The sequence below is a fragment of the Macaca mulatta genome, chromosome 5, assembly GCF_049350105.2.
Source record: "Macaca mulatta isolate MMU2019108-1 chromosome 5, T2T-MMU8v2.0, whole genome shotgun sequence".
Taxonomy (NCBI): domain Eukaryota; kingdom Metazoa; phylum Chordata; class Mammalia; order Primates; family Cercopithecidae; genus Macaca; species Macaca mulatta.
Genome location: NC_133410.1, coordinates 147908673 through 147930546, shown reverse-complemented (window position 1 = coordinate 147930546; position 21874 = coordinate 147908673). Strand labels below are relative to the sequence as shown.

The following is a 21874-nucleotide window of genomic DNA, read 5'->3' as shown; positions in this document are numbered from 1 at the left end:
TTTGTCTTTTATTTGTGCATTTGATCACATACTACTTAGGTCAGAGATTGTTTATAACAGTTCCCTTTGTAATCTGTTAAACTTTTCCATAAATGTGTTGATGATACTTTTATACAAAATCTCAAAGAAAAACTCACTTGATTCTTTTCCCATTTGGGAGTTACTCTCAAATTCTACCTCCTTTTAAAACATTTCCAAAATATTTCAGGTTTGAAAATTGATATTAAGTGCTTTGGCACTTAAGTGTATTATCTTGTTTATTGCACTGTGACTTCATTTGTTTAGTCATGTCTTCCGTAATGGTCATTTAGAGCAACAATTATTTTATGCTATACCTACCCCTCTCCCCAAGTGCTAAGCATATTAGACACTCGGGTCAGACATTTATTGATTTTGGGAACATTTGCTGAGAATATAAGTCACATGCTTAAAAACTTTCCTTCTATGCTGGATTCTTAATCGGTTCTAACAGGGTTAAACCAGGGCTATCTAGCTACCTCTGCTACTCTACTGGAAATTTTTTTCTCTTTGATAATCACATCTAAAGTCTAGACCTGGGGCCAGGTGCAGTGGCTCACGCCTGTAATCCCAGCACTTTGGGAGCTGAGGCGGGTGGATTGCTTGAGGCCAAGAGTTTGAGACCAGCCTTGCCAACATGGTGAAACCCCGTCTCTACTAAAAATACAAAAATTATCCAGGAGTGGTGGCGCATGTCTGTAATCCCAGCTCCTCAGGAGTCTGAGGCACAAGAATCTCTTGAATCTGGGAGGTGGAGGTTGCAGTGAGCCAAGATGATGCCACTGCATTCCCTCCAGCCTGCATGAGTGAGATTCTGTCTCAAAGAAAAAAAAAAAAAAAGTCTAGACTTGGAAACATACATATTGACAGTATATACTGATCAGAATGTTGCAGATTGAAATTATCAATGATGTGCCTCACCCCTGAAATTATCAGTGATGTGCCTCACCCCCATCCTTCCTGCCCTTTTAATGTTACGGCTTTTAATCTCAGCCCTTTCAAACTGTAAATCAACAAAATTTATAGTTGCTTTTTTGTGTCCAGTCTGTTAGAGGGAAAAAAGCCCACATAACCTTTGCTTGATGCTACTACATTTTCCAGCCTTACTAGATCTTTAAATTATGATCAGTAGTCTATCAGTTTATTCTTTAGGCCACTTTCCAGCAACAATTCCAGCCTTCACTACCTTTCTCACCAGATAACCAGTATACCTCTATACAGAGAACTTCCTGGACCCCTTGCTACAGATGATTTACTTACTCCAACATCCATCCTTACCACCTGTCTCAGGAAGGAGGTGCCCTTCCTCCTGTACTCAGCATCTCCCTTTCACACCTACTTGGTCTCCTTGCTCCCACAATTAATAGCCTATCATTCTGTCCCTTCTTTTACTTCAAACAGCCTGCAGTCTGAATTCTTGCTTAGAAACAGTTCTCCGTGAGATCTCCAATAACACAGTTGTCAAATTAAACAGACACTTTGGTTCACTTAATCTCATGCCTACTTCTCAAAACTCATTTGGTTTCCCATGTTTACTTTCTGCCTAACCAACTTAATTTTTCTTTGTTCTTTCTGCCTATGGGCTTCTTTTCCTCATAGAATTGTTTTAAGGATTAAATGAGTTAATATATTAAGGATTTGTAACTAGTGTCTGGCACATAGAAAACACTCTTACTGGACGTTTACTATTATTATTTCACTAACATAATTGTTAGATAATCTCACCCATTCCTGTGGTTTTTACTACCAAATCTATTGTTAAAGCCTAGACTTTGACACGGTCATTTTTTTTTTTTTTCCATTGGAGTGCTTCATGGAATTGCGTGTCATCCTTGCGCAGGGGCTGTGTTTAATCTCTGTATCGGTCTAGTATTAGGATATGTGCTGCTGAAGTAGGCACTACTCTGTCTTAGGTGGGTTTATCTAATTGCCACTGGCTATTTCTTCCTGAGTATCCAATTGGGCTCTCTTCCCTCCAAAATCTGTTTCTCTTAGCCCAGTAAATAATACCAGCAACCCCATTACTCATGCTAGAAGCAACCTGGGGGCCATCCTAGATACTTTACCTCCTCTAATCATTAACCAAATTTCTACTCATGGTACCTTCTAAATACCTTCTCTTCCATCCTCCCTGTCTTTCTTTGTCTCACCAAGTTTCCTTCTAATCCATTCTCCAGGCTACCAGTTGAAAGCTTTCTAAATGCAGCTTTCATCACTCACGAACCTTTGTGATGGCTTCCGATTCTTCAGTGGCATCTCTTGCTAAAAAGATGCCTAAGCATAGCAATTAAAGTCCTTTGATCTGGGCTCTGCCTATCTCCCCAAGCTTCATTCTCTTGCTACTCCTCTCTTAGACTTACCTGGGCTATAATATTTCATTTTTTCCCAAATATTCTAGGCATTCATACCTCATGAGCCATCCATTGATGGCTTCTTTCTGAACAACCCATTCCTCCTTCACCTACATTGGAGTTCAGTTTTATTTACTGAGATATGAGGTGACAGACATCAAAATAAAAGTTTCTGAAATAGGCGTGGAAACCATTCAGGTTGGGGAGTGATCTGTGAGTGAGCTCAGAACTTAAAGACTAGAAAGAGTAAAGTATATAAAGATAGGTTTGGGGAAAAAAAAAAAGAATCAGCAACGGAAGTCAAGAACTATTCATAGAGAATAAACAGGACAGATAAGGTAACATTTCAAGATATGGTGGCAACATCAAGTGCAAAAAGAAAGGCAAAACAAATCAGGCCAAAGAAAAAGCCACTGAGATTCCACTGACAATGAGAGGGCAGTTCCAGTGAGGTGTGGTGGTGAAGCCAGAATGTAAGGGATGGGGCACTTCGTACATTGGCGTGTCTGACACAGCATACACTCAGGAGTGTACATTTCTGATCACATTAACAAGTCATGTCTAATTTCTAATAAGACAAACTAAAGACAAAATTTTGGCCTCGGGGTTATTTATAAGGTCTCCTATGATCCTTTTGCTTTAAGTCTCCTATCCTACTTTTATGAGGGTACTACAGAGCACTTTATTTTTGGGAGGCAAGAGTAACCCTTTAGTTCTACAGCTATCAAAGCAACTTATCCTTTTATTGTAGCTTTTAACCATTCACAGTACTGCAAGTCTTCAGTGGCTGTGATTCATCTAGTCTTCAACCCCTTTGTTACAATCACCGTCCCCCATAATTAAAACACATTCTGTAGCAACTCAGTACACTGTGATGCCAGCCCTAATGGTAGAATAAGATACTGCTCACCCTTTACAAGAGCACTGATTTGCTTCCTATCTGCGTCACACCTCCAAACCTTTGAAACACTCACATGCAGCAGGGAGACTTATTTGAGCACCCACAACTGTCTTTCCGAACACTGCAACTCAGTAGTAATGCTTTGGGTTCAAGACTAAAAAAACAGTACATCACAGCTTCCAAAGTGAAAATATAAGTAAAACAGAATTGCTTGGCCAGACGTGTGGTTCGTGCCTGTAATCCCAGCACTTTGGCAGGTCGAGGCAGGTGGATCACGAGGTTAGGAGATCGAGACCATCCTGGCTAACACGGTGAAAGCCCATTTCTACTAAAAATACAAAAAATGAGCAGGGTGTGGTGGCAGGCGCCTGTAATCCCAGCTACTTAGGAGGTTGAGGCAGGAGAATCACTTGAACCTGAGAGGCAGAGGTTGCAGTGAGCCGAGATCACATCACTGCACTCCAGCCTGGGCGTCAGAGCGAGACTCCATCTCAAAAAAAACCAAAAACCCCCATAATTGCTTAATGCAAAATACTGCATATCAAAGACAAAACAAAGCTGTGAATTATAAATAGGCTGTAAACTAGCAGCAGAGTTACTTTCTCCCATGATAATTGTTCACATCCATTGCACTGTAGAATCTTTATTTTTTGAGTCAGTCTTGCTCTGTCGCCCAGGCTGGAGTGCACTGGTGCCATCTTGGCCCACTGCAACCTCCGCCTCCTGGGTTCAAATGAGTCTCCGGCTTCAGCCTCCTGAGTAGCTGGGATTACAGGCATGCACAACCACGCCCGGCTAATTTTTTATATTTTCAGTAGAGAGGGGGTTTCACCATGTTGGCCAGGCTGGTCTCAAACTCTTGACCTTAGGTGATCCACCTGCCTTGGCTTCCCAAAGTGCCGGCATTATAGGTGTGAGCCATCACACCCGGCCTGCACTGTTGTATCTTAACTTTGAGAAACTTGGCTATTTCAAGTAAGTGATACTGTCACTGCCCAAAAAGGAAAAATACGAATCTATATAATCTCCAAATTATTTCTGAATTATAGGACACTAATTCTCTTGAATCCAGTGGTTACTTTGCCTCACATTAGAAATACCTGGGAAGCTTTTTGTAAGCCTGTGTCTTAGCTTCTACTTGATACCAATTACATCAGTGTTTGGGAAAGGGAGCCAGGCATCTTTATTTTTAAAATATCTCTAGGTGATTTCATTGTGCAGCAACATTTTAGAACGACTGCCTTATAGTTACAATAAAGAAAGCTTTAACATTTAGGGTTCTGTGTTCCAACTCAAGTGTTCCAAAAATGGAAAAAGGTAGTCTGAGATATATTATTACAAATGGCTTTTTAAAAACCTACATACTGTGTATTTTATCGATTCTAAAGCCTTTTTCTTACATTTAACATGTCTTTAATTGGGAAGACTCTATAAGAGTCTTATGAAACAGTACACCAAGTTAATGTGCCTTGTCTCTTCAAAGAAATTACTCTGGAAAGCTATATGCTAATTCTAATAATGTTACCATTCAAAATACTTTTAAATGGCTTTTTAGAGGAGAATTTAAATTTTACATATATTTAAGAGACAAATTTCCTGTGGAAGATTTTAGTTTTAAAAAGAACTGCGTCATTTGAAGTTAATGTGATGTGAATCAAGCTAGATAATGTCATACTTGGTTCAAATGGAGATGTGGCTATGAGATTGACACAAATTTTTTTAAGAGCTTCATAAAACATATGGAAGCAGTTCCAAAAAGTTTCCCACTGGCCGTGGTGGCTCACGCCTGTAATCCTAGCACTTTGGGAGGCTGAGGTGGGTGGATCACGAGGTCAGGAGATCCAGACCATCCTGGCTAACATGATGAAACCCCGTCTCTACTAAAAATACAAAAAATTAGCCCGCCGTGGTGGCGGGCGCCTGTAGTCCCAGCTCCTCGGGAGGCTGAGGCAGGAGAATGGCGTGAACCTGGGAGGTGGAGCTTGCAGTGAGCTGAGATCGCACCACTGCACTCCAGCCTGGGCGACAGAGGGAAACTCCGTCTCAAAAAAAAAAAAAAGTTTCCCAAATATTTTTGGGCAGTGGCAGCAGTAACTCTGATTTGAATTTAAAATTCAAATCAGAATTTTAAGAAAACTTAGAGATTATTCCTTTATTACAAATGAAGGAAAACTTTTGACTCATCGGTTCAGCTGGTCAGTGGCAGACCTGCAAAGAATTCACCCTCTGACTCCCAGTTGAGTTTTAGCCTGAACCCTCACTCACTCCCATCCAAAAAAAAGTGGGGGTGGGGGTTGCAGGGAGGGAAACAAGCTTAGCTTTGAATAAGTGTGTTCTATCGTGTAATAATCCTTTCCCACAAACTGAATTTTAAAATATTGCAGAACTTTGCTGGGTGTTCTCAGCAGGTTTACCACTCTGTGGAAACCAGAATCAGATGTCAGACATGCTCCTTATGTCCAGTCTTATGCCGCCTTCCTTTTTTTTTTTTTTTTTGGAGACAGTCTAGCTCTAGCTTTGTCACCCAGGCTGGAGTGCTGTGGCGTGATCTCAGCTCACTGCAACCTCTGCCTTCTAGGTTCAAGCAATACTCCCATCTCATCCCCTGGAATAGGTAGGATTAGGCACCTGCAACATGCCCGGCTAATTTTTGTATTTTTAGTAGAGACAGGGTTTTGCCATATTGGCCAGGCTGGTCTCGAACTCCTGATCTCAGGTGATCCACCCACCTCAACCTCCCAAAGTGCTGAGATTACAGGCGTGAGCCACCACGCCCAGCCCGTTTCCACGTGTATGCAAGTTTCTATTCTTTATGCAAGTTGTCTGGATCTTGAAGCCTGACCCTGTTTAATGTGGCAAGATATTTAATCAGTGTCCTGCTTTATTGCTACAAGAGTTTCAGATAGTTTACATATAAGAACAAATGAAAGTCAACAAAAATAAACAGGTACAAGAAATTTCGGTGAAGAAAAAAGGAATTTCAAATAAATGACAAAAGAAAACTAATACACAGAATATATGCTGTAAAGTGTTACAGTCATTAAAATCCAGCTATATACTGGCTTTGAATATATTGGCAGCCAATAAAGATAAGTTAACCAGTTGAGATTCATAACAGGCCAAGTTTACCAGATGCTTAGGAGACGCAAGGCTGTCAAGAAGGGTTTTGCTGTCTGTGTGACTAATCTTACATGAATGTTTTCCCAGAATTGAATTTTCCAAAGAAATATGGGGACAAGGGGCTGCAGTTGTGGGTATTCTGTTTTGTCATTCAAAGGCAGATCTTTCTACATTACAAATCAAAGTACAACTGACAACCTCTCGAAACTGAAGAACCTAAGCAGTAGCCCACAACCTCACATCTGCCTAGAGGAACAACTGGGTAGAAAAGACCAACCAACCAATCTTTCGCCATTCAGTCAGCCCTTCTGCCTATTTTGGGCTTAAATTTCTATGAACAGTATTAGTTCTGCCCTTTCAAATTGAAGAGTTATTCTCTCTGGTGAAAAAATTAGGAGTGGGTTGTTAGGACATGAAATACAGAGGGCCCTTCCCTTTTTTGTTTTGAAACTTAGCCATTATTATTCTGACTTACAATGTGTATTTTAAAATTTATATTATTTTACAGATCTCACAAATCTATGAGGTTGAGAGGGCAGATACAATAATATACTCTATGGATGAGAAAACTTAGGCTCTAGAGATGGAGCAGCTCATTCAGGGTCACACTGGTGACAGCTAAGTCTTTTCAGTTACAGCCTGTGCCCTTTGACATGTTGCTTTTTCCCCTCCTCTTATTTTATATGCCCTAGTGAATTTCAGGCCTTTGCCATTCTGGTGTTTGACCATGGCTCAAAAATCTCTTCCTAATTTCTATGTACTCTAGGTAAAAAGTCTGCCTGTCCTATATTTTTATACATGTCATTTTAAAGAAAGAGTTGCTTAGAGCTTCTTATGTATGCACATTCATTTCTTGGATGCCTTTTTTAAAACTGAAATCATGTTTTAGTTTTACCTCTTTTTAGCATTTAATTCTTGGGAATCTTTCCTCAAGTCTAACACACATGATAAGTAATGCATATATATGTAACTATATGCAACATTCCCTTCATTATAAATCTTGGCTGTTTTAAAAATGATTTGAATACAGAATATTTGCATCAATTTTTGCCTTTAATTTGAAATACCAGAGTAGCTGTTCTTACTGCTTCCTTTAAAAACTACCATTGAAGTATGCAAACAGTATCAAATGTTCTACTTTGGACAAAACTAGACTTTACTGTATCAGAATACTGGAAATCCAGGCCAGGCGTGGTGGCTCACGCCTGTAATCCCAGCACTTTAGGAGGCCGAGGCGGGTGGGTCAGTTGAGGTCCGGAGTTTGAGATCAGCCTGGCCAACGTGGTAAAATCCCATCTCTACTAAAAATACAAAAATTAGCTGCGCATGGTGGTAATCCCAGCTACTAGGGAGGCTGAGGCAGGACAATCACTTGAACCTGGGAGGCAGAGGTCACAGTGAGCTGAGATCACACCTCTGCACTCCAGCCTGGGCAACAGACTCCATCTTAAAAACAAAACAAAACAAAACACTGGAAATCCATTATATTCCAGTATTCAGCCACCACATCTTTCTTGTAGTCTAATTCCGTATGTATGATACTGCATGTGTATTTGACTTACACGTTTGACCATTTGACCATGTTTAACACATCTCTTGCTACACTGCAACATCTGTTCTCCGTTTGTGTTCACTCAAAGCCAAAGAAACGGTGGTGAGGAAGAAGCAAGCACTGTGGAGTCAAGATAGACCTGGGTTTGAATCTTGACTCAGCTACTATTTATTAGCTATCACTTTGCTCAAATTATTTTAACCTTTTGAGCCCCTGTCTATAGTTTTAAGACCCTATATAAAGCTCTTAGTCAAAGGCACTCAAATGTTAATTTCATCATATGTATACACCATAATGCCTTATTTAAATAAACAATCCAGTCAGTCATTACTACCACCATGTACTATGTACGGTATCTACTGAAATGTGGCGTGAAGGAAACCAAAACTCATGCCGCTCCTACTCCCTCTTCAAATTAGCAGTTTACCTTCTGAGACTCAGTAACAAAACAGTATATGGGAAAATAGAAAAATAAAAACCAGAAACAAAATAGTACATAGGGTATAATAGGAAAAACAGAATGAACGGTACATATGGATGGAATAAGGGATCTATGCATGGAACATGCAACTTGGGGTGGGGCACAGTGGCTCATGCCTGTAATCCCAGCCCTTTGGGAGGTGGAGGTAGGAGGGATCACTTGAGCCCAGGAGTTTGAGACCAGCCTGGGCAACATGGTGAAACCCTATCTCTACAAAAAATAAAAAAATTTAGCTGGGCATGGCTTCATGTACCTGTGGTCCCAGCAGCTCGGGAGGCTGAGGTGGGAGGATCACTGGAGCCCATGAGGTAGAGACTACAGTGAGCCACGATCACACCGCTGCACTGCAGCCTGGATGACAGAGCAACACCCTGTCTCAAAAGAAAAGACAAAAGCAACCTAGTAAGATTTATACACTAAAAAATCCTTACATAGAAGGCTCACATATGACTTTTTTTCTTTTTCAGTTCCTGGTAACTCACAGAACATAAATACTTCAGGCAAATGCATCAGTGAAGGAAGGATTCAATCTCCTGCAGTGATAACTAGAAAGGATAACTCAGAGTTTCACTATGGATTTTTTCCAATCCCCTTAACTCATAGTAACATACCAATCATATGTTGGTGTTTCCAAAACCGATTTTGTCCAGTGGCATGCCCATGCACCCATATGCCTGCCCTCAACTCATACCCTGTTAATTTTTTTGGCAGACAACACTTAAAACTCAAACATTGACTTTAATTCTCCTCCAGATTTACTTAAGGCTGCCATGGTTTCTCTTCAGGTTGAAATATTTGGGGGTAGGTAAACAATGTACCTGCACTAGTGAGTATTCAAATCAGTATTGTTCTCAACAACATATGACTAGCAGTTAGTCATGCTAAAATCTGAACCAGTTCTACATTTGGTAGATGTTCTCATGCTTGTCATTCTTTCCAGTAGCCCCAAAATTGTGTGCATACTATGTTACTTCTGAAAACCTCATTTGTTTTAAAAGTGGTTCTATTACAGAATGAGTGATCCATTTCAGTGGATGTTGTTGCAGCTACCACATACACAGAGAGCATAAGTGCCGTCAACTTGCAGCTACAGATCTATCTTTGTTCACTTTTAACAGTGAAGGCTCCGTGTGTGAATGGATATATGTGGGTCATTACGATAAAACAGTATTAAAGGAGAAAATCTACTCCCAGATTCTTTTTGGACTACAAAGACATTAAAAGCACTAGCTTTAAAAGACCATTTATTAATCTTATGTATTTACAACTCACAAATTAAAATATCTATTACCAGTAAGTTATTTTGTTTGGAAGAGGCTTTACCTGTAATTTGTACTTTTATTTCTGATGGAAGAGAATTCCAGGTTTTTTGTTTTTTTGTTTTATTTTTGAGACAGAGTTTCACTCTTGTTGCCCAGGCTAGAGTGCAATGGTGCGGTCTCGGCTCACTGCAACCTCCGCCTCGCAGGTTCAAGCGATTCTCCTGCTTCAGCCTCCCAAGTAGCTGGATTACAGGCACCTGCCACCAAACCCAGCTAATTTTTGTATTTTTAGTAGAGATGAGGTTTCACCATGTTGGCCACGCTGGTCTCGAACTCCTGACCACAACTGATCCACCCGCCTTGGCCTCCCAAAGTGCTGGGATTACAAGCGTAAGCCACCACACCCAACCCAAGTTATCTAATTTTTACATTCTTCTTTCTAGATATTTTGAATCACAGTATCTGGCTATCTTAGGAAATTTCAATGAAAGCCCATTAACAGGCTTTCTAGAAAGTTTCCTATCTCTGAAAAGAAGGTCCTACTGACTCTCTTGGCCACTGCCACATACGGCTTCTAAATAACCTATTGTGAATAGCATATTCCAATACAAATAATGATGACATCAAGTGACTAATATCAAATGTATACCAATATTATTCCAATGGCAAAGTTTAAATATGTAACAGCAATACAATAATGAAAACTAATTGATTAAATAATTGAAAACTAATTGGAATCTCTTCAAGAAACACAGTAACAGGGAACGTAGAGGCAGCACAAGGATTATTTTAAGAATGTATTAAAGAAATCTGACATTTAAATAACAAAAGCCCCTCCAGGCTAAATATTGTTCCTTTGCACTCATTTTGTTACAGCCCAAATGAAAATATTTTAAAGCTTTATGAAAATTACCATAAATTACTTTCTCTATAACTTCTCCTGCATGGTTCTAAAATGTTCATAATGCTATAATTTATTTACCTAATTTTATATGAAGATATAAAAAATAAATATTGCCATGCATATTGTTGACATTTTAAAAACCCACAAATAACTTAAAATGCTGTTTAGAGAAATTACTCCTACATACTAGTATGGAAGATTCAAGCAAGTCTGAGTTTTTATAGCATCCTCAAACTGAAAAAGCTTCAAAATAACCGAATTTATTATTTTAGAAATAGAGATGGGGTCTCATGCCATGTTGCTCAGGCTGGACTTGAACTCCTGGGTTCTAGTGATTCTCTCACCTTAGCCTCCCAATGTGCTGGTGTTACAGGCATGAGCAGCCACTGCACCTGACCAAAACAAGCCAATTTAATGCCCTTAAATGGTCAAAATGGAATATTAAGGAAAAGAAAACAATACAAGCCAAAATTGGAGTGCAAACACCTTTTTTGCTATAGGTTTTAATTGAAAAGATCTGTGAACTAAAGGGAGTATTTTCCAAGGGCATGCTGGAAACAGAAAATGAAATGATAGAAACTTCCCATGTTTCTATCCTTCCTCTGGCATTGTCTTATCCTATTTGTTTCCTGAAACATCCCGTTAAGACTCTTGTGATTAAAAAGACAAAGCAAGTATTTATAAAAGTCCATCGGGTTCCTCAGTAAAGCTGAAGTCACATACTAGAGACAGGTGGTCTGAAGGATAATTGAAGGAAGGTAGCCTGTTGGGTCCAATCTGTTCTTCAGTGAGCAGATCGAGAGCTGACCTTACATTCAGAGCATGTTTAGAATACCAGATGTAATCCAGGGTGTGCCTGCACTCCCCTGAGGTCCGGATCTTCCAGGTAGTGTATGGGGGTTCTGACTGCCCATCAGCACTCAGCAGCTTGTAGGCGCTGTTCAGGTTGAGGCTAGAGGAAGCAAAGTGTTTGTAGACCTCTTCTGTTGGCTCTGCATTGAAGTCCCCACACACAATAAGGGGAATCTTGGCTCCTTGGGTGATGTTTTGCAGGTTCTGAAGGAGGTCACAGCCTTGAGCTGATCGAAACCGCTCCCAGCCAGTGCGTGCTTTTAGATGGGTGACAGCAATGCAGAACTGTCGGCCTGACTCCTTGCACTCCAGGGTCTGTGCAATGGCCACCTGGTTGGTTTTCAGTGTCATGGCTGTCAGCCTAATATTGGCACTGTTGACTAGCTTGAATCGGTTTTGAAGAAAAAATAAGGCACAGCCATCTGGTCCATTGTTGTGTTCTACATCTAGACAAGGTGACCAGGGTTTGGGGAAAAACGTGCCTTGATAACCTAGTCTACTGAGGAGTGGTTGGAAGGTGTCAAAATAGTGGTCCACCTCTTGGAGGCATAATATATCAGGCTGGTAGGCCAGGATTTCTTCTAGGATGAGACATTTCCTTTCTTCCCATTTGAGTGCTTCAACAGGGCATTGTACAAAGTTGTCTTTGCCTTCTCCAAGAGCTGAAAAGAAAAAGCCAGTCAGCTGTCAGGTCTTAGAGAACCATAACTTCAAAGTACCCAGGAGGTTTGGCATCACTCAACACCCTCAGAATGCTTCCTCTGCTTCAAAAGCTTGGAGTAGTTCTCTGTCCAAACTGTATTACCCTATCCAAACTAAATCACCTCTCACTATGTGGATGAAGCACACAACAGATCTTTTGTTTCAGAACTATTTCATGTAACTATATTCCAGGATATCAAGATCTTACTTAAGGAAACTGCTTTGCAGTCCCAGGGATCTAAGCTATGTCAAAAGAAATAAATGTCAATTAAAAAAAATTTTTTTTTGGTTTTTTAAAACACCAAATATTTAACGCCAAGTATTAGTTTTAACCCTGACTATAAAGACACTACTCAGAATGAATGGGACTTATTTTATGGAAAAAGAATCAAAGATTGGTAAGTCACGGAATCTCCTCTTATTTTCCATGAAAAAAAAAAAAAAATCAGGCCCTTGTTTTTCTTAAAATCTCAACTGCTACATAAAGTTGATTGACACATCTGTTTTTTAATTTGGCAGACCCAGGAAAGAAATCCTTTCTACCATAACAAAGTAATATACGCACACGTATATATATACACATACACGTATATATATGTATTTTTTTTTGAGATGCAGTCTCGCTCTGTCCCCCTGGCTGGAGTACAGTGGCTCAATCTCAGCTCATTACAACCTCCATCTCCCAGGTTCAAGTGATTCTCCTGCCTCAGCCTCCTGAGTAGCTGGGATTACAGGCACACACCACCACACCCAGCTAGTTCCTTTTGTATATTTAGGAGATGGGGTTTCACCATGTTGCTCAGACTGGTCTTGAACTCCTGACCTTAGGTGATCTGCCGAACTCAGCCTGCCAAAGTGCTGGGATTACAGGCGTGAGCCACCGCGCCTGGCCACAAAGTAATAGAGAACTGAAGCAACATCATTTTGGTCTCAAGTTATATAAATGAGTATGAATAATATGGCTAGACTCATCTCCACCCACACAGAGCTGCCATTTTCTGCATAAAGTTCTGTGTTACCCAGCTTCTTCCCTGCAAATGGTATCGTGGTGCTATGGACTGAAAGCTGGGGGCAACAGAAAGTTTGAGGCTGTTCCATTCAACTGCCTAATAAAAGGCAGGGTTCTTCAAATTTGGATCTGCTGGGAAGTAGACAGACTTTCATTGTTCATGGATAGTCCACAAACATGGAAGGTGTAAAGAATAAACCGTGAGTTACTTGCTTTAATTGTAAAAACCAGGTCAGGTGCGGTGGCTCACGCCTGTAATCCCAGCACTTTGGGAGGCCGAGGTGGGTGGATCACCTGAGGTGAGGAGTTCGTGACCAGCCTGACCAACATGGAGAAACCCCGTTTCTACTAAAAATACAACATTAGTTGGGTGTGGTGGCGCATGCCTGTAATCCCAGCTACTCAGGAGGCTGAGGCAGGAGAATCACTTGAACCCGGGAGGCGGTGGTTGCAGTGAGTTGAGATTGTGCCATTGCACTGCAGCTTGGGCAACAAGAGTCAAACTCCATCTCAAAAAACAACAACAAAAAACCCAGATGACTCCCTGTCTTAACCTCTTCTAGGAGCTCTCCATGCTGTTCTAGTCACCCTATCCTTCTACACCTCCATCTGCCCACACTTCTTCCTTCCATATAAAACATCAGTGACCTGAGGATGTGCAGAAGCAGAAAGGCAGTCACAGCAAACTTGACTGCACAGGCACAAAAGCATCGGGCATACCTTGGGCGAGGATGTTCCACTGCATAACCCTTATAGGCGGGTGGGTACTAGGGCAGTCTGTCCTCAGATCCACAAAATCCCTCTGGAACCGGGGAGGTCGGGTGTGCAGGACGGCCCTGCATTCCTCAAGAAGCTCTTTAGGATCGATGGGCTCCAGATGTTCTGGGTCAGGTGACACCAAATACTCTGGGTGCTGGGAGGCAGCGCTGCTGTTCAGTGTCTTGGCAAGAGCACTATAGAGTCTGCTTGTACCGGTTCCCATGGAACACGCTACGGAAAAGGAAATCACAATTACACATTCAGCTCCTTTTCCTGACTTCTCGCCCAGCACAACTGTAAGATAAACATTTACTGTCCACAGAAACCAGGAGCTCAATTGTTGCCATATTCATGTATAAAGTCATTTCTTTTTTTTTTTTGTCTTTTTGAGATGGAGTTCCGCTCTTGTTGCCCAGGCTGGAGTGCAATGACGCGATGTCGGTTCACTGCAACCTCTGCCTCCCAGGTTCAAGCAATTCTCCTGCCTTAGCCTCCCAAGTAGCTGGGATTACAGGCATGCACCTTTACCCCCTGCTAATTTTGTATTTTTAGTAGAGATGGGGTTTCTCCATGTTGGTCAGGCTAGTCTGGAACTCCCGACCTCAGGTGATCCGCCTGCCTTGGCCTCTCGAAGTGCTGGGATTACAGGTGTGAACCACCACGCCTGGTGTATAAAGCCATCTCTACAGAGGCAGAATAAAGGAGTTTCCAGGTTCCAGCTTTCTACTAGGACAGTTAATTTAAGTACTACCATTAAAACTAATCTCTGATTAACAATGAAAACTCATCTTTTTAAGGTAGAAATACCTTGATCTTGATGGCCTCTTCTAACCTAGGATTTGTCTTTGTAATTTATAAACCCAGTCTTTAAAAAAGAGCATGGCGGCCAGGCACGGTGGCTCAAGCCTGTAATCCCAGCACTTTGGGAGGCCGAGACGGGCGGATCACGAGGTCAGGAGATCGAGACCATCCTGGCGAACACGGTGAAACCCCGTCTCTACTAAAAAATACAAAAAAACTAGCCGGGCGAGGTGGCGGGCGCCTGTAGTCCCAGCTACTCGGGAGGCTGAGGCAGGAGAATGGCGTGAACCTGGGAGGCAGAGCTTGCAGTGAGCTGAGATCCGGCCACTACACTCCAGCCTGGGCGACAGAGCGAGACTCCGTCTCAAAAAAAAAAAGAAAAAAGAGCATGGCTTAACAAAATCTACATTCCTTTTTCTATATATCTTAATAAGAACTTAAAAGACTAGGCTGGGCATGGTGGCTCACACCTGTAATCCCAGTTCTTTGGGAGGCTGAGGTGGGTGGATCACTTGAGATCAGGAGTTCGAGACCAGCCTGGCCAACATGGCGAAACCCCATCTCTACCAAAAATACAAAAAAATTAGCCGGGTGTGGTGGTATGTGCCTGTAATCCCAGCTACTCAGGAGGCTGAGGCAGGAGACTCGCTTGAACCAGGGCATGGTGGTTGCAGTGAGCCGAGATCACTCTCCTGTGCTCCAGCCTGGGTGACAGCGAGACTAAAATAAAAAAAAGACTAGTTTGTGGCCGGGCGTGGTGGCTCACGCCTGTAATCCCAGTACTTTGGGAGGCCAAGGCGGGCGGATCACGAGGTCAGGAGATTGAGACCATCCTGGCTAACACGGTGAAACCCCGTGTTACTAAAAATACTCTACTAAAAATACAAAAAATTAGCCAGGCTTGGTGGCAGGTGCCTGTAGTCCCAGCTACTCAGGAGGCTGAGGCAGGAGAATGGCGTGAACCCGGGAGGCGGAGCTTGCAGTGAGCTGAGATCCCGCCACTGCACACTCCAGCCTGGGCGACAGAGTGAGACTCCGTCTCAAAAAAAAAAAAGACTAGTTTGTAAGAAGTGAAATGTTAGAAAGCCCATGTTAATGTTAATCCTGGGTGAGAAATTAGGTAATAGCAGGCTGCTTGCTACCCTGGTCATTTCATCTATACAGATCCCTCTGTTGGGGAAAGTAATGGCTGGATTCTTTCCCATTTCTCTTAGATGTTAAGTGTAAATCAAGGCTTGGGCTTTCTGTAGAACTCTGAACTTCATTGAGTGGTATAGTCTATAATCTAGTATCAATTGCTGGATTTCTTAAAATCCAGAAAAGGGGCTGAGGCCAGAAGGGGTTAAGAGTAAGCTGAGTTTGGTCAGCTAACTTCCATCCAGGGCACTACCTTCTCATGAGTTGCCCACATTTCCTGGGATCCTAGAAAGACAGCAAGGAAAAATGCAGGAAGCACCAGTTACTTTGTCTTCCCAAGTAATTTTTAGTGTTTTGCTTTTTATAATTCATTAAGGAGAATAGAGCATAATCTTCAACTAATTAGCATTATGTGGCAGTTCACTTGAAAGCAGTTGATTGCTTTTAGAGGTCAACTATGTTTTATTTTCATTATAGTATAAATCAGGGGCACGTTTTACTGGGAGTAATGTCCAAATTTCTGTGTATGATAAAGGCAATCTGGATTTCCCTCTCCTGAAAGATACAAAGTTTTCTTTATAAAATATAAACATTTTATAAATGTAAATATTATATAAAGTTTTTGTTATAAAATTTGGCAGGCTCATCAACCACATCTCAAACTAGCAGTCAATCAAATTAACTGTGGCAGGTTACAAAGGAAATTCAAATATTTACCACCAAATGTCCTTGAACATTAAGGTCAATGAGGATGCAAGCATGCTTTTTTTGTTCCTTCCTGTCTACTCAAAGTACTTTTTCCCGCCAGTAAGAAAGCTAGACTACAGCAAATAAACACATACTAATTTTCCCAACAAACACGGCAGGTGTGTGTGCATCCGCAAGCAAGCATGCGCTCCCACAAGCACACACACACACAACTGTTTCCAAACTGTTTGATTTCAATAATTTCATTTTAATTGATCTCCGCCTGAGTACATGGGTCCAAAGGAAGAAACTGTCTTCACGGCTGGCGGTACAAGTTTTGAAAGTCTTTCTTCTTGTACTTTTTTTTTTTAACTTCCTGTAGGTTTTTTGGGGAAAACAAACAAAAAACAGCCAAACATCCAAGTGTGGTCTCCTGATTAGCAACATCGGCATCACTTGAGATGGTGATCCCCAAACTGTGAGCTAACATGTCCCAGGGAACCACAGCAAACTCACAGGGACACCATGGTATATTTTATTTTTAAATGTGAAATAAACAGTGACGTTTGACACCTGTCAGGCTCCGGGCAGACTACTAGCTTGATGTAGAACTCAGTTTCAATAGGACTGCCCTACAGTCCTTTGCCTTTATCTTTGCCAAGCTGAGTTTTAGGGTGGTTATATGAAAAAACTACCATTTACAAAAGTGAGTGTGGAGAAAGAAGGATGATAGTGTCCAATGGGAGTCAAACATTTAAGGAGTATGTGAAATCAGAAAAGCAATCCTGAACCACACTCCTTCTAAAAATTTAGAAAAACCAATTTCACATGAAGAGAATAAAGAATAGAACAGTATCAGACAGTGAAAGCATGCCAGAAACATGTGCCCAGGAAGCAAATCAAACTGCATCCTATTGCAGAGTGAGCTAAGTCTTTAAGAAAATGATACAAGGCTGGGCGTGGTGGCTCAGGCCTGTAATCCCAGCACTTTGGGAGGCCAAGGCAGGCAGATCATGAGATCAGGAGATCAAGACCATCTTGGCTAAGTCGGTGAAACCCCATCTCTACTAAAAAAATACAAAAAAAAAAAATTAGCCGGGCATGATGGCACACACCTGTAATCCCAGCTACTCTGGAGGCTGAGGCAGGAGAATGGCGAGAACCCGGGAGGTGGAGCTTGCAGTGAGCTGAGTTCATGCCACTGCACTCCAGCCTGGGCGACAGAGCGAGACTCTGTCTCAAAGAAAAAAAAGAAAAGAAAAGAAAATGATACAAGAGGCTGGGTGTGGTGGCTCATGCCTGTAATCCCAGCACTTTTTGGAAGGCTGAAGCGGGCGGATCACCTGAGGTCAGGAGTTCGAGATCAGCCTGGCCAACACAGCAAAACCCTGTCTCTACTAAAAAGGCAAAAATCAGCCAGACATGGTGTTGGGCGCCTGTAATCCCAGCTACTCGGGAGGCTGAGGCAGGAGACTCGCTTGAACCCGGGAGGAGGAGGTTGCAGTGAGCCGAGATGGCGCCATTTCACTCCAGCCTGGGCAACAGAGCAAGGCTCCGTCAAAAAAAAAAAAAAAAAAAAAAAAAAGACATGAAAGAATAACCTAAATCAGAATTAGAAAACTCAGAAATGAGACACCAAAAAGAATTAACAATAAAAATTAAAAAGAAATGAGAAAAAGATCAGAATCAAACTAAGGGTTGCATTTGTTTTAAATAAAAGGGAGAAAGTGACAAATACTAAAAATGAGCAAAGACCCAAAATATGAGTAATAGCAGTTCTTACAGATGAAGACCAATGAAAGGGAGCAAAAGAAACCAAGAAAACTTTTAAAAACAATACTTAAAAAGTAGATATTGAAAAAAACACATTGCAAACTTGAGAGTATCAACCCAAAATGACCAACACCAAGTGGACTATTAAAAAAAAATCAGATTATCATCAGACTTCAACTGCAATGTTTTATGTGAGAAGAAAATGAAGTAATCTATTTAACATACATAAAGTGTAAGCCAAGGATTTTATATCCAGCAACACTAGAATATTGTCTCCAAGAGCCCCTTATGAGGAATCTACTAGTGCAAGGATTGGTGCTTTTGTACAGTCCTCAAGCTAAGAATGGCTTTTTTTTTTTTTTAACGGAGTCTCACTATGTTGCCCAGGTTGGTCTCAAACTCCTGAGCTCAAGCCATCCTCCCATCTCAGCCCCGCAAAGTGCTGGGATTACAGGCATAAGCCACCACACCCGACAAGCTAAGAAAGACTTTTACATTTAAAAAATGTGTTAAGTACACACACACTCACGAATACATTAACAGGACCATTTTTGGCCCACAGAGCCTAAATATTTACTAAGCAGCCTTCTTCAAAAGAAATTTGCCATACCTAGAACTAGAGAACAAGCTTCAGACCAAGATGACCAGAAACATTGGTGTAAGAACTGGTGCAGAGCACTAAACATAGAGCTACTTAGCAAATCAATCCTAAAGGAGACTGTCAGGGAGAATTCAGTATATAACGGCTATACGGCCCAACAATGAACACGAAGATTTAATACCCCAAAAAAGGAGGTGGCAGGATGAGAAAAGCATCTTCAATTTAAAAATGTTAAACTTTTCCATAAGTTTAATTGTAGCGATAACTAGCAATTATGACTGAGTGATCATAATTAGTAGTGGTGATATTGGCACTGCCATTCTGAGACTGCTGTGTATATATGAGATGAATCAAATGGGATAGTCTATCATTCCCTGTTGTCTCTTGGGGGATCTAGTTTTTGAAATGCATTTAATAGGCTGTTAGATACAATTCTCAAGGAAAACATTCTTGTTAAACCAGCTCATTTTGAACCAATAGCATATTATCAAATCTGGTCATCTACCTTATTTGGCCTCAGAGCCTCTTGGTGGTTTTCAACAGAAGACTAAGCTTTTGAGATGCAGGATATACTGCAGCATAGCCAAATTCTAAGGCCTCAAAAGAGCAATTCTAGTCCCAGTTCTATGACTATTTAGCTGTGCCACAACTCTCTAGACCTGCTTATCTAACTTTTTAAAATTTATTTTATTTATTTATTTGTTTGAGATGGAGTCTTGCTCCACCACTAGGCTGGAGTGCAGTGGTGTGATCTCGGCTCACTGCAACCTCCACCTCCCAGGCTCAAGTGATTCACCTGCCTCAGCCTCCCGAGTAGTTGGGACTACAGGCGTGTTTCACCACACCCCACTAATTTTTGTATTTTTAGTAGAGACAGAGTTTCACCATGTTGGCCAGGCTGGTCACAAACTCCTGACCTCAAGTGACCCACCCACCTTGGCCTCCCAAAGTGCTGAGATTATAGGCGTGAGCCACCGCACCCAGCCTTTTTTTTTTTTTTTTTTCCCCAAAGGGCCTGTTTTTTGTAAGGGCCTCACTCTGTTACCCAGGCTGGAATGCAGTGCTATGATCATAGCCCACTGCAACCTCAACTCCTGGGCTCAAGCCATCCTCCCACCTCGGCCTCCCGAGTAGCTGAGACTGCAGGTGCACACCACCACACCCAGCCAAGATCTGCTTACTTCTCTTTAAAATGAGGGCTTACGTGATCTTAATTTTCCAAGATCAGGTGGAAAAGGCATCTGGGTTAGAACAGGGAAAACTCTTCAAATCTATGTTCCTATGTTCCTCATCCCTACTGTTGAGGATATGAGACACATATCTTCCTATTAATAAAAGTTGGGCCAGGTGGGGTGGCTCACACCTGTAATCCTAGCACTTTCGGAGGCTGAGGCGGGAGGTTCCCTGGAGTCCAGGAGTTCGAGACCAGCCTGGACAACACAGTGAGACCCTGTCTCTACAAAAATAAAAAAATAATTATTATTATTTAAAAAGATGTTTCATTCAGAATTTCTATTCTCGTATTTCAAAAACAATGAATAATTCTTGTCAGGTGTGATAACACTACTCATATATGGAATAATACACTGCAATTTGCCTTTCAAGTTTTATTGGCATAGCCCTTTTGCCCTTGTTTCGCAGTAGATTAATTCATCTGAGAAAGATATTATTAGGCTACATTTTGAATAAGAGACTAGGTAGAGAGGAATCATTAGGAAGTGTTTACTACAGTCTTGTCTCTGCCCCCTTAGACCTTACAGGAAACCCGAAGATATTCCCCAAGGTGGACTGATGCAACACTGCCTGCCAGAGTATTTAACCACAACATGACACAGGACAAGCCCTCTAATACTAAGTACCTGGGAAACATTAATCTGTTGCATAATGATCATGAAGTTAGGACAGAGAGATACAGATGGTCCTGAAAGACATTTCCACTCATCCACCCTTATTCTAGACAGCTTACTGAGGGACTCCCTTGTGTCAGGCTGTTCTGTGCTCCCTGCAATTCGAGTTATGCCAATAAAATATGTGCTGATATTTTCCCTCAAAAAATTAGCAAGTATTTGGGGAAAGATTAATACTCATGAATTCATGACAGAAAAACTGGGTGCTAACTATGCAGAATCACTAGGGTATAATAAGAGTTAAAACAATCAGGATGGATAAGACTAACCAGAAAAAGGACTTTGAAAAAATAGGATTTAGATATGAAACTCTAATTTGTGACAAGTATACCACTTGGCCCACCATGGGTGGCCACTCTCATCTTCTGCCCCACTCAAACCACAGACACAAATGGCTGTTCATTCATTTTTTTGGTCAAATCTTTGAGTTGGAACCAGGCACAGTGGCTCACACTTATAATTCCAGCTACTCAGGAGGCTGAGGCAGGAGGCTCACTTGAGGCCAGGAGTTTGAGGCCAGCCTGGGCAACATAGCAAGACTCTGTCTCTCTAGAGAAAAAAAATTAAAATCTCTCTAGGAAAAAAAAAAGTTTGAGTGCCTATTGTGTACCAGACACTACCCTGGAGATATATCACTGAGCAAAACAGAGGAGTATCTCTGCCCTCATGGAGCTTGTGTTCTTTGTAGTGGGGAGAGACAAACAAGACCCTGTATACAAACATATATATATGTGTGTAGTCTGTCATATAATGAAAAGTGCTTTGGAGAAAAATAAAGGGAAAAGGTGGAATAGGGAATGCTTGTGGGCAGGGAGCTGTTATTGGATATGTGACGCTTATGGAGGCCTCACCAAAAGATGGAATTTGAGCAGACACTGGGAAGGGGTAAGGAAATAGCCTCGCTGGAGACCTGATAGAACATTCCAAGCAGAGGGAACAGCAAGTGCAAAATCCCTGAGGAACATGTGTAGCAAGCTTGATAAACAGAGGGGACTACGGTGGCGTGAACAGTCTGAATAAAAGGAGATGAAGTCAGAGAAAAAGCAGTGAGAGGGAG

General features: G+C 41.6%; 1 protein-coding gene and 1 non-coding gene across 2 annotated transcripts in view; both read right to left on the bottom strand.

The window, feature by feature from the left end:
• Nucleotides 1-1813: 1813 nt before the first annotated feature.
• LOC114678539 (U6 spliceosomal RNA) lies at nucleotides 1814-1918 on the bottom strand. The gene has a single exon (XR_003729977.2). It is a non-coding gene; the product is annotated as a U6 spliceosomal RNA (small nuclear RNA).
• Nucleotides 1919-11060: 9142 nt separating this feature from the next.
• Nucleotides 11061-21874, bottom strand: part of NOCT (nocturnin) — a 30904-nt gene continuing 20090 nt past the window's right edge. The window contains exons 2-3 of the mRNA XM_002804205.4: nucleotides 13873-14142; nucleotides 11061-12103 (exon numbers count right to left, since the gene is read on the bottom strand). Of these exons, the coding sequence (XP_002804251.2) occupies nucleotides 11268-12103; nucleotides 13873-14142 (1106 nt within the window). The 3' untranslated portion in view covers nucleotides 11061-11267. The remainder of the gene's footprint in view (nucleotides 12104-13872; nucleotides 14143-21874) is intronic.